This window comes from Magallana gigas, chromosome 1 (genome assembly GCF_963853765.1).
Source record: "Magallana gigas chromosome 1, xbMagGiga1.1, whole genome shotgun sequence".
Taxonomy (NCBI): domain Eukaryota; kingdom Metazoa; phylum Mollusca; class Bivalvia; order Ostreida; family Ostreidae; genus Magallana; species Magallana gigas.
Window position 1 is genome coordinate 3,776,772 of NC_088853.1, and position 12,193 is coordinate 3,788,964.

The window sequence follows — 12,193 nt, forward strand, 5'->3', positions numbered from 1 at the left end:
ATTTTGAGAGGATTTTGGTCATTTCAGCAGGATCCGGTTGCACGAACGTTAGTTAAATTTAACTAGCCGTTAACTTGACGTTAACGTGACGTTAAAATTAACGGCGAGTTAAACGGGTTGCTCAAAAGTTAACAAGCTGTTAAAGCTTAGTTTATTATCTAATTTAACTTAAAGATTTAACTCAGGTTACCTAGGTACATTAAATATTTAATTGAACATTAAAATCAAAATGGCGGATCTGTTGTTATTTGGAAACGTGTTTGTGGAGAAGAAAAAAAGAAACTACAGAGAGAGAATAGAAATGACAGACTTGAGCGACACGCAAATCCGATCCCGATTTCGATTTCGACGAGATTCGATTACGTATATTTCGGACATTGTGCGTTATGATCTGCAGAGAGCAACAAAACGAAGTCAGTCCATATCGGTGGAAATGCAGGTACTTGTTATCAGAATACACATTCATAAAATTATAACAATATCATCACAAAATAATCATTATACTACCATATATATATAAACACATACTGGACCAATTATTAAAATGCTAAGTTACATGCAAAGTGGGGTTTTATGCTTTGTATATTGCATACCTATAAATTTGACGCATCGGGCCGAGAGATACATATCTCTTTTTATCCTTGGTAAACTGTTTATTAAATTGTTTATGAAATGAAAATTGTCGATCTTAAATTATACATATTATCAATGCAAACATCTAGAAAGAAAAATGAAAACGTTAGCAAATATGAACGCTGTAAAATGACGTCATTTTTGATACTTTGATTATGACGTCAGTTCTTTATAAATACAAGGATTGCTAACATCGATGATAGTACCATGTGCCCCCTCTGATCCTATTCAAAAACACGTGAAAAAATACATGTTACATAAAACTATATCAAACCTTGCAGGTTATGCTGGCTCTACGTTTTTATGCCTCTGGAAGCTTTTTGGAAGTTATCGGAGATACCATGGGGTTTGATAAAAGTACAGTCAGCAGGGCTATCGACGATGTTACTAATGCACTCATTGCAAAGAAAGATAGATTTATAAAATGGCCTAATCATGAGGAAATTTTGAAATCCAAGCAAAATTTCTTTTCACGGGGTGGATTTCCAGGAGTAATTGGCTGTATAGATGGAACCCATGTCCGAATACAAGCACCTTTTGAAGATGAGGCCGTGTATGTGAACAGGAAGGGGTTTCATTCCATCAATGTACAGGCCATTTGTGACCATGAAGGTACTTACTTTATTATAGTCTACATATATTATCTCATTACAAATTGGTTAAATAGAGAGTATATTAAACTCAGATAGAAAACCTATCATAATTTTTCATAACACCTTCAACAGGGAAATTCATTAACATTGATGCTCAGTGGCCTGGCAGTACCCACGATAGTCACGTATTTCGGACATCCGAGGTGTGTACCTTCTTGGAAGAAAACCACCGTGGTGTCGAAGATGGCTACCTCATTGGTGACAGTGGCTATGCGTGTTCTAGGTTTTTAATTACGCCTTATCTACATCCTGCAAACCTGTCAGAGGAAGCATTTAATACGGCTCATTGCCGTACACGCAACGCTGTAGAGAGAGTCTTTGGTTGGTGGAAAAGAAGGTTCCACGTCTTGCATAGCGAAATCAAGATGAAGCCTGCAAAAGTCTGTAAAATAATTGGTGCCTGTGCCATTCTGCACAACATCGCCATATCTCTTAAGGAAGAGATGGATGATGAGGATGAAGAAGACGTCAACGCCGCTGTTCATTTGGCTTATCGGGGACCTGAGGACGGAAGAGCAATCAGGAACTTTATAACCAGGACCTACTTCTAAAATGAATGCATAACAAAAATAAATTTTGAGAACCCTTCATATTATTTATGTAATGATTTAAAACTGCAACTGTTTTATAAGTAGTACATGCATGCTTTTTTTTTATTCGTCAGTTATGGCTTGTAGTGCTAGCAAAGCATTTTCATTCTGAGTTACAGTCTGCTTCAGGCATTCGATCTGCAGCGCCAGCTTCGAATTCTGTAATTCCATATTCTGCTTCTCGAGGTCCGCCCGTTCGAGGTCCTTCTGTAGCTTCATGTTCTGCAGTTCGATGTTTTTTTTCTGACAGCATAGAACCTTGAGAATGATCATTTTCTATATAAAATACGACAATGTAATATGTGTCGTTTACTGCTGATCTCTTTTTTAAAAGTGTTAATAAATATATCATTTCTTATCCAGCAAATTAAAATCAGTAAACTACATGTGAGAAGTACAATTTCCAACGACAGTATGAAACCAGGATAAATGCACAATGCTTATTATTTTACCTCATACTGCATCTTCTGAAGCTGTTCAAATGAGATCTTTCTTCTTTTTATCTGCACATGAGAAGTAGTTTTATCTCCTTCGCTATAATTTAAAAAAGCAAAGAAAAAAGTAAGTGAATTAGCTATTAATATATATATATGTGTGTAAAAATCTGTATCATCAACCGATTGCATGGTTACTCAATTCACTTACTGATTAACCTATTAGGAATTTACATGACAAGACAACAGATTCTAATTAAAGTTGGAATTGTAAAACCGCTCCTCTATATATACAATATGCTATATATAAGCGTACGAGCGGTTTTCTAAGTCTAATCTTAATTAGACTGAATTTAACGTAGTCTTATAAAATTATGTACACACACATGTAAATGAACTATATACGCAGCATTCAAGTTGCACAATACCTTGCAATGTTTGGTTCACTCGTGCATGCAGACTCAACTGCCTGTTCCGCTACTTCCTCCGTGCTAGGTGCCGTTGCCTTTAGACTGAAATCGAGGGTAGAACAAGTGGACTCGAAGGTAGAACTGCTGGTCGAAGCGGATTTGGGAGAGGAGGGCATCTCTGCTATAGCAAACACATTAGATTAAAATCAACACATACATAATTATATCTTATTCGATTGTGTGTTTACCTCACTTTTTTTTTGTTCATGATAAACTTTGCCTATCTAGACCGATTCAGAAAACAGTCCAATTAGAAGGGGGGAAATCTATGCATAAAACGTACAATTTTAAATTGTTTAAAACATTATTTGGATAGGTAGGGGAGACGATCAAACCCATCGGAGGTAGACTTCATTTCACTTCATTTGAGAGAGAGAGAGAGAGAGAGAGAGAGAGAGAGAGAGAGAGAGAGAGAGAGAGAGAGTACTCATTACTCAAAATCAAAAACAAAAAGCGGGAGCCTATAATTTGGTTCACTACCGAAGGCCGAGTATAATTGGAATGCGTGCAACTTTGCAGACCTTTTCTTTCCATGCTGCCGTTTGTGCAAAGTAAAATTTCATTAGTACTGTGTTTTTAATCAAAATAAACATCATCGGTACCATATATGCTTTATATTCTTTTTAAAGACATAAATCATAAATCGGGTGAAATCAAAAGAAGTACTCACTTTATATATTTTGTTTTATCAGGAGTTAATAAGAAATAAGAGATGAAGAGGGATGGGGCGCTGAAAAATTACATTTATATGGAATGTTAATTCTAGACAAAATTTTAAACATTTTTTTTCTAAAATTCCATGCATCTGGTGACTTTTTACAGTAGTTTTTATGCATGTTAAAGAACAAACAGAACCTTTGGACAGAAATGCAAAAAATAGTAATTTATTTGGAGATGATAGTAATGCTTATTCGACTGAGTTCGAGTTCATGGAGTTGAGAAATTGTATTGAAGACTTTAGTGTACCCCCCCCCCCCCCCTACCCCAAAAGAAAACTCCTGATACTCCTTTCTTCACATTTTCTGTCTTCTTCCTCAGAGCATTTCCAACTTCCAACAGACATTCTGTATTGAAACTGATTTTTAACCGCGTTTGTTAAATTGGTTTGTTAAATTGGACACCGCTCATCGACGGTCATCGTCAACACTTTCACATGGATGTTTATTACCGCACGGACTTTATTTCTTAGCCATTTTTGGTCACAAATGAATGCATTCAAACAACATATATTGTTTGTACAGGCACAAATACAGCGATAAATGAAATAAAGAGTTCAAGGAGTGCAATATACATTATAAAATACCTTTTATTCCTTGAGTTGTGTGTATAATTTTATTAATAAATAGTATTTAATAATATCAATGTTTCAATCACCCAATTTTATCATAATTATAGTTTAGACAGCTCAGTTTAGCAATACCCCCACCCGCTTTTTACTCTTTATAATATCGAAAAGGTTAGGTATACGCACAAGTATAGAAAAAAATCTTGACATATGAACGCATGTAAATAGATGAAAATAAAGAAAATTGGTAAATTCAAATGCGTGTCTTAATAAATGTCTCAAATTTTCTTACACTTGGGTTAATTTTGCGAAAGGAATTTGATATATCTTTTGATTGTCATTATAGTCAGATTTTATGACAATCGATAAATTTCATTGTTCTATATAAATTTGATAGTTTTGTGAAATCCAGCTCTGATTGATTAAGAATTTGACTTCAGAAATACTATGCTTATGTCCTTTCCGATATATTTCATTTTATCAAATAAAATATACAACATGACTACTTTGTCATGTTGTATATCTTATTTGATGAAATTAAATATATCGGAAAGGACAGATAATTATGTTAATTAACAGTGTTTAATTAAATGTATACAAGTTAAATTGTTTAGTGTAGAATATTAGTAGAGGAATTTTTAGTCATAGTTTGTTTGATAAAGTAGAGTAGATGTTTTGTTTTATTGATCTCAATATTTTGTTCAAGTTTACAGTTTACAGCAATAGACCCTATACACATATATTGCCTTTTGCATGGGAAACACCCTTTTTATGCCCCACTTGTGACGTCATATTTGTATTTAAATTAGCATTTTGATGTATCAAGGCTATGCGATCCTGAATTTGAATGGGTATCCAAAATGGTTCCAAATCAACTGTTGGTATATGAAAGGATAAGGATACTTATTCGTAATGCGGATCCAGTGACATTTAAGACACATTTGAATATTTCAATCGGTAGTATACCACATTCGGAACCTGTGATCATGTATGCAGCGACAATGTAAGACTTTCATTTTTATTTGTCTATTAGGCTATACATATTGTACATAGGCCTATAATTCATAGTGTACATGTGATTTGATTTGTAAGTAATGAATCATTGCATTGATAAAACAGTATATAAAGACGGAGAAAATCACATCATTAGATCTGAAACAATTCAGCCTGAATCTCTCTAGAGTGTTTATAATATGACGTCATCAATCAGTTCGCATTGTCAGCCGACAATGTAAACAATCAAACAAGCGTTGATAAATGGGGAAATTTTTAATTACTACACTATAAGAATTTGAGTACACATAGAATTTTATTAGTTCAAGTTGATTCTAAACTAAGAACAAGTTTCCTGTCCATTTATTATTTCAAAATTAAATATACTGTACCTGATGTGGTTGGCATTGATGACTCGAACCCCCCAGCAATTCCGCTGAAATTAGGTCTATCCTTCATAAGGTCGATAATCTTCTCCTCAGCGGCAGTTGGGGGTTTTAGTGGAGGACCTCCGCCCGTTTTTCTCGCATGTTTGCGGGCCTCGGTGAAGGTCTTTTTCGCCCCCTGCTGCAGGTTCCCCCACTTGAACTTAACCTGCTCTACTGATCTGCGTTGAACGCCCACCGCATTAACTAAATCGGTAACCTCTGCCCATTTGCTGTTCTTTTTTACATTGGTAATTAAATTACTCTGCTTCGCCTTGAGGACTTCCTCATTTTTTTCGACGAAATCGGTTAGAATTGTGATTTCGGCCAAGGACCAGTTACTGCTTCGTTCTCGTTTGACTGCGACAGCCATTTTCACTACCGTGGGTAAGGTAACACGCGCGTGCAGACGATTTTAACACAGAGTTAACTAATAAACATCAATTAAATCTGAGTTAGCTAATTTATTTTTAATTTATTTTCGAACAACAAAAATTTAACTGACAGTTAGCTAACTAGCCGTTAAGTATTTAACGGCAAGTTACGGCATTAACTAGCCGTTAATTTAACTAACGTTCGTGCAACCGGATCCTGATTTACAATAACTTCAATTAGAGTAATTTCCCCTTATCAGTGCTTATTGTGACGTCAAAGCTGACGTTGGTTAATTGTCGTCTTACTCTTTTTTTTTAAAATTCCCTTGAGAAATAAAAGTATGCGAAGTATACTGTTTTATTTACTTAAAAAGCATGATGTTCTTAAAATTACACATCTTATAAGCTTTTCAAAGGTTTTACTTTGATTCTCGGGAGAACGTGATGTTGGAACGTGAGGTTGGAAACCATTGGTACTATGAATTGTGGGTCAAAATTTACTGACTCCGAAAAAATATATCGGATCAATGTGTAAACGTTTGTGACGTCACACGATTATTTTTGATTGAAAGTGTACTGAGGTGAACTTTAGAGGTAATATGTTTTACGGTGTAACCGTTTGGAGGGCGAAGCCAGTATATATAAGTATATATAAATGGGACCCTTTTACAATACTCAACACAAGGACACTCGTCTTCAATGTAGATAACAGGGTAAGGTACTGTAACATCTGGAAATTTTGAATCCTTGTCTGGAATTGGAGTAAATATTGTTCTTAGAGTACTGTAAGAGTAAAGTCCAAGAAATGGTTTTTTAAGTTGATATATTTGATTTATAATTGAAAATCTTACCTTGCTTCGTCAAGTTTTCTCCACTGCCCCATTTAATTATTCCGCCATACATGTATATTTACTTGATATTGATATTAAGAAAGTTACAAATGATAGGATACAAATGCAAATTTAACTTTGATGCTAGACTCTATTGTGTTCAGAAATATTACATAATATGTTTTACGGTGCTACCGTTCTGGCGAGCGCAGCAAGAATTACACATACCCTGCATCATTGTCAACTTATAGCCTAGTTTTATTTTAGGTATCAACGAACGTCAAAGAATTTTTTATAGAGTATTGCTCTACAATAAGTATGCCAAAGGAATATAAATTATTTCGGTTGAACTCGGTGAATTGGAATAAAATATTATTTTCTTTTGTGGAAACGCCAATAAGAGATAGGGGTGGGGCTTAAGGTTTTGTAGGTAAGTCGGGTTTGATATGTATTCATTCTGGCGTTCAAACTTAATTTGCACGGGAAAGTTTAAAGTGTATGGTTGTGGTAATAAATCAGTACGTACTTGATAAGGTTCTTATTGAGTATACCAATATTATGGTAATGTGCTCTTGAGCATATATGACAAGCTGCTTGTCAAATGAAAACTTCAGAAGTTTTCAGATGTGGTTGATGTTGAATATTGCAGAATATTGATGTTGAATATTGTAGATTGTGTGGGTGTGACTTTCTGCAAGAACGCAAATGCAAAAAATAAATGATGTATTTTGTTTTTGGTGTTTATTGCTCTTGTAAAGTGCAAGTACAAAAGAAACCAATTTTAATGGTTATGATACATACAGCGCAACCCCCTTCCCAGAGAGAGAGAGAGAGAGAGAGAGAGAGAGAGAGAGAGAGAGAGAGAGAGAGAGAGAGAGAGAGACCGGTACCTGTCTGTAGGTGTGTAATTTCCCACTTTTAAATTTAATGGTCTGACTATTTGTAATATCTACATAATTTTTTTAAACTGTTTATTTTTTCATTTTATTCCTTTTTATTTATTTCAAAATGTCCTATAGGCCTAATTGTTTATTTCCTCCCTACTCATGCATGCACAACTAGCTTAAAAATGGATCGATATGACAGTAAGTATGGCTCTTGCTAATATATATACATAAAATCTCTATATGAAAAAAGATTAAAATCAAATCATACGTCAATAGTTCTATTGCATATGGTGTTCCGATGGGGCCACTTCGACCTTCGCACTTTCGCCTTTAGGTCGAGGTACGAGAGTGCGAAGTTGCGACGGCGAAAGTGCGAGAGTGCGACGGCGAAGGAGCGAAAGTGCGAAGATGCGACGGCGAAGCGCGAAGTTGCGACGGCGAGAGTGCGAAGTTGCGACGGCGAGGAAGCGATACTAATATCGCACTCTCGCCTTCGCAACTTCGCATTCTCGCCTTCGCATCTTCGCACTTTCGCCTTCGCCTTTTTATAATTATGGAGCTCTCTATCGTTTAAAGACAATTTTAGCTGTATAAAAGGACATCTGAGGCAGACGATGGACTTTTTAGAATTTATTTTCAACAGCCTGCGCAGATCCATAACTTTTTCTAGGGGGTGGGGTGAATAAATAATTATATTTGTCGGGGGTGGGGGAGGGTTCCGAGACATATTTTGGAGATTTTATTATATATAATTAATAAAATTAAATTTTCCGGGGGGATGAGATCCGGACCTTCTCTCTCCCTTTACTGCATGTGTGAAGTTATTAGTATTGAATTTTCCGGGGGGGGGGGGGGGGGTGGGGGTGGGGGGGACCCCTCTCCACCTCTAGATCCATACACCAGCAAGGAGTGTCGCATAATAAAATTAGAATGTTACTGTACATGTGTTTGATCTACGGTAAACAGACAGCTGGTAAGTGACAGGAGTCTGGAAGTGCATATGTATACATTATGGCGGGCCTTACATTTTATATGGAGTATATAACGATTAGGCATAGCCAGCACTGGTAAACATAAATGTCACATATACACATTAAAATATTTATAAACAATCATAGTAAGCACAATGGCTTAGCGCATGCGTACCAATGATATCATGGATTAATCGGAAAATGTAATAGACCGAGACTTTCTGAATGCTATCAAAAAAGGCGAAGGCGAAAGTGCGAAAGTGCGAAGGCGAGAGTGCGAAGTTGCGAAGGCGAGGGAGCGATAGTAGTATCGCTCCTTCGCCTTCGCACCTTCGCGCTCTCGCCTTTGCATCTTCGCGCTTCGCCGTCGCATCTTCGCACTTTCGCTCCTTCGCCGTCGCACTCTCGCACTTTCGCCTTCGCAACTTCGCACTCTCGCATCTTCGACCTAAAGGCGAAAGTGCGAAGGTCGAAGTGGCCCCATCGGAACACCATAATTGCACGTTCGGGATCGCCATCTTGTGGCAGCTAATTATATATGCATGTCAAAGGTCAATCGGGGATAAACTTGTCTACGTAACAAACAAAATGGACGCTTGTTCTATTCAAGAAGTTAAACACCCGGTTCTTTTCGATTGACATTTTGTGATTTGGATATTTTGTACATATATTTCTATACACAATGGATCCTGGTGATCAAAGGTGTTCTTTGGAAGACTTTTCTCATTGGAAAATCGAGGCGTTGCGTTCTTTTTTGAGCCAAAGAGGTTTGTCAATTGGCGGTAATAAACAAGAACTTGTTGCACTCGCGTTTGCAGCAAATACACTTAACATGCCAATACTACCTACAGCTGTAGAAATTGAAAAGTTTAAGTTATAATAGAATGCTACAAGAATTTACTTAAAGTTGGTGATGTTATTTTGCCGGACCCATTCTTAATATTCGACAAATAGGAGGACGAAACACAAGGGATGTCCCATTGGCCACCAGTGTTTATTACCGATGTGACCACTTTTCTAATGAAATACGAAAGCGGGGAGAAGGCTCAGCTGCATTTGAACCAATATAAGATCGGTAAAGCATATGAGTACTATACATCAGAGTGGCTGAAGGAGGTGTTTTATCATCCAATATCTACTTCATCTTCCTACTGTTTTCTGCGTGCCAGATGTACTCCATCACAGAGTTTAAATGCAGCAACTCACAGTGCCTGGGTCTGTTTACAGAAAGCCACAGGACATGTTTTAAGTGCCTACTGCTCCTGCACCTCAGGGTTAGTAATAATCATATAATTTAAACCTTTTTTAGTCAAATTCTTTAAAGAGATCTTTATACTATAGTGATTATTTCAACTTGAAATTACTTGTATTTACACCTGAATTATAATTTACTCTCTTCTTATGTGGCATGGGTTCCATTATATCTGAGATATATTATATATCGATATTATGAGACACCAGAACATATGAAAAAAACTGATATGTCTCAAAATATAGCTGTAGCATTCCTTTGAAACTTTTTGTAAAAAAAAAAATATTTCAAACTTTATTAACTGAAAGAGTTTATAGCTGATTATATGTAATAATTTAAAGACTTAATATACTGAATGTTACTCTGATATTTTCAACATATTTCAGGTTGAGACAAACTTGCAACCATGTGGCAGGTCTACTTTTCCGCATTGAATCTGCAAACAAATTAGGCCTTACATCTTGCACCTCAGGCACATGCAAATGGGTAAAACCATCTGAAAAGAAACTCCAGCCTGCCCAAATAAAGAACATGAATTTCAAAAAGTCAAGACATGGTAAATCTGGTAGGTATATATATATTATATATATTTATATATATATACATGTATATGCTATTATGCTACATATGGTGCATGAATTTTTCAAGTAAAGTTATTGTATGACTATCATGTTTAACATATTTATATTTAGTGACCAGACCACTTGTTGGAAAGAGTAAGGCTGACTATGATGTAATGCCTGAAGCAAACAATGACACTGCGGCCTGCATTCAGAAAACTCTTTTAGCCTCTCTGAAGGATGCTATTCCAAATGCTTGTGTATTCAAAGGTATATTGAATTAGGAATTTTATTACATGTATAATTATTTTATATTTCTTGATTCTTAATCTAACAAATAGAGGGCAACTGGAACTTAGAATGATTTTAAATTAGATAAAAAGGTCTAAAGAAATAAAAAAAGATACATGTACTAGAGAAAACTTCTGTTATTTATCACTAATGAAATATATTGTTCTTGGGTCTTCTGTTGGTTAAAGTTCTTCTTTTTATGATAGGAATGCACACTACTGATGACCAGGATACCACACAGTTACATGTACCAGTGAATCAGAAAGAAACAGCTGATGTTATGGCTTTTGATGTTTCAAACTATTATATTGACAATATGGTTAAAAACAATGTAGAACATGTCACAGAGACTGAGGTTCAAGCCATTAACAACCTCACCATGGGTCAATCATCCAACCCCAATTGGACAGAGATGAGGAAAGGACGGATTACGGCATCGAATTTCTATGCTGTCCATACAAAAGTGGAAAGTTATAAGAGAAACGCTGCACACTGTGACATAAAGCCTTTGCTCTCACGTATAATGGGATATAAACATGTTAATCAGAATGTGATGTCTTTAAAGTATGGACGAGAAATGGATCAAACCCATTGCTTAAATTGAGTTTATGAAAATGTACAGAAAAAAACACAAAGATGTATCATTTGATGAATGTGGTATATTTTTAGATGTTGATCACCCCTATTTAGCAGCTTCCCCCGATTTATTGGTATCATGTTCTTGCTGGGGTGAGGGTTTAGTAGAATTTAAATGTCCTCTCATTCCAAAATGTTCTACATGTTTTTCTTTTTGCAAATGTAATTTGCCAAGTTGTTTAATTAAACACTGAATCACTTACATTGAAACACGGGGCATATTATGGTCAAATTCAGGGCCAGATTGAACTTACAAAGCGAAAATGGTGTATACTGTACATATATACATGCAATGGACCATTTTATGAAAATATTGTATATGACCAGCATTTTTATTCAGAAATGTCATCCCACCTTGAATTTTTCTATCATTCATTTGTTTTACCAGAGATTCATTCTGGGTCTTTGCAACATCTTTTGACCAAAGAAAGTTTAAATGTTCATACACCGGAGCCAATGGAAATTGACAACAAGGTACATGTAGATGGGGAGACATATTTTTGTCCTGAATGTAATATGGTTGTTATGAATGAAGTGACCAAGCTTAAAGAGCGTACGTAGCATATATTTTGATGTGTGCAAACTTTGGTATCATTTTCATTGTGTTGGAATAACTGACAAGTATGTCAAAAGTTTGACATCATGGCATTGTAAAAAATGCATTCAATCTTCTTCTTAAGCTTCTCTCAATAAATGATCTGAAGCAAATAAAAATTGTTGTAAAATGGTATACCCCGTACTTATATATGTACATGTACATTTTCTGTATATCATATATATTTTATTTGTTACTATTGATGTTCATAGTATGTTCATTGCATGACTTGGAAAATAATAAATTGTTTACATTTTCTTTTCATTTTATTTCATATAATTTAATTTACATTCTCTTCGAATATTAAATGCATT

General features: G+C 35.6%; 3 protein-coding genes across 4 annotated transcripts; 2 read left to right on the plus strand and 1 right to left on the minus strand.

Annotated features, from left to right (window-relative positions):
- The first annotated feature begins 157 nt into the window (after positions 1–157).
- On the plus strand, positions 158–1,837 carry LOC105348257 (putative nuclease HARBI1). Its single transcript, XM_066081055.1, has 3 exons — positions 158–439; positions 915–1,245; positions 1,359–1,837. Exons 1-3 carry the CDS (start codon positions 230–232, stop codon positions 1,835–1,837), a joined length of 1,020 nt encoding a protein of 339 aa, XP_065937127.1. The 5' UTR covers positions 158–229.
- A 98-nt stretch (positions 1,838–1,935) lies between these two features.
- On the minus strand, positions 1,936–6,019 carry LOC117681012 (myb/SANT-like DNA-binding domain-containing protein 4). Of its 2 annotated transcripts, none has more exons than XM_066081062.1 (4): positions 5,451–6,019; positions 2,739–2,898; positions 2,329–2,410; positions 1,936–2,152 (listed from the first exon to the last, which is right to left on the minus strand). In XM_066081062.1, exons 1-4 carry the CDS (start codon positions 5,854–5,856, stop codon positions 1,940–1,942), a joined length of 861 nt encoding a protein of 286 aa, XP_065937134.1. In that variant the 5' UTR covers positions 5,857–6,019; the 3' UTR covers positions 1,936–1,939. The 2 variants fall into 2 exon arrangements, with proteins under 2 accessions (XP_065937134.1, XP_065937136.1); XM_066081064.1 differs by having other exon boundaries at positions 1,936–2,134; positions 5,451–6,018.
- Positions 6,020–9,047: 3,028 nt separating this feature from the next.
- On the plus strand, positions 9,048–11,324 carry LOC117691576 (uncharacterized). Its single transcript, XM_066078983.1, has 5 exons — positions 9,048–9,819; positions 10,184–10,362; positions 10,490–10,627; positions 10,855–11,212; positions 11,318–11,324. Exons 1-5 carry the CDS (start codon positions 9,518–9,520, stop codon positions 11,322–11,324), a joined length of 984 nt encoding a protein of 327 aa, XP_065935055.1. The 5' UTR covers positions 9,048–9,517.
- The last annotated feature ends 869 nt before the right edge of the window (positions 11,325–12,193 follow it).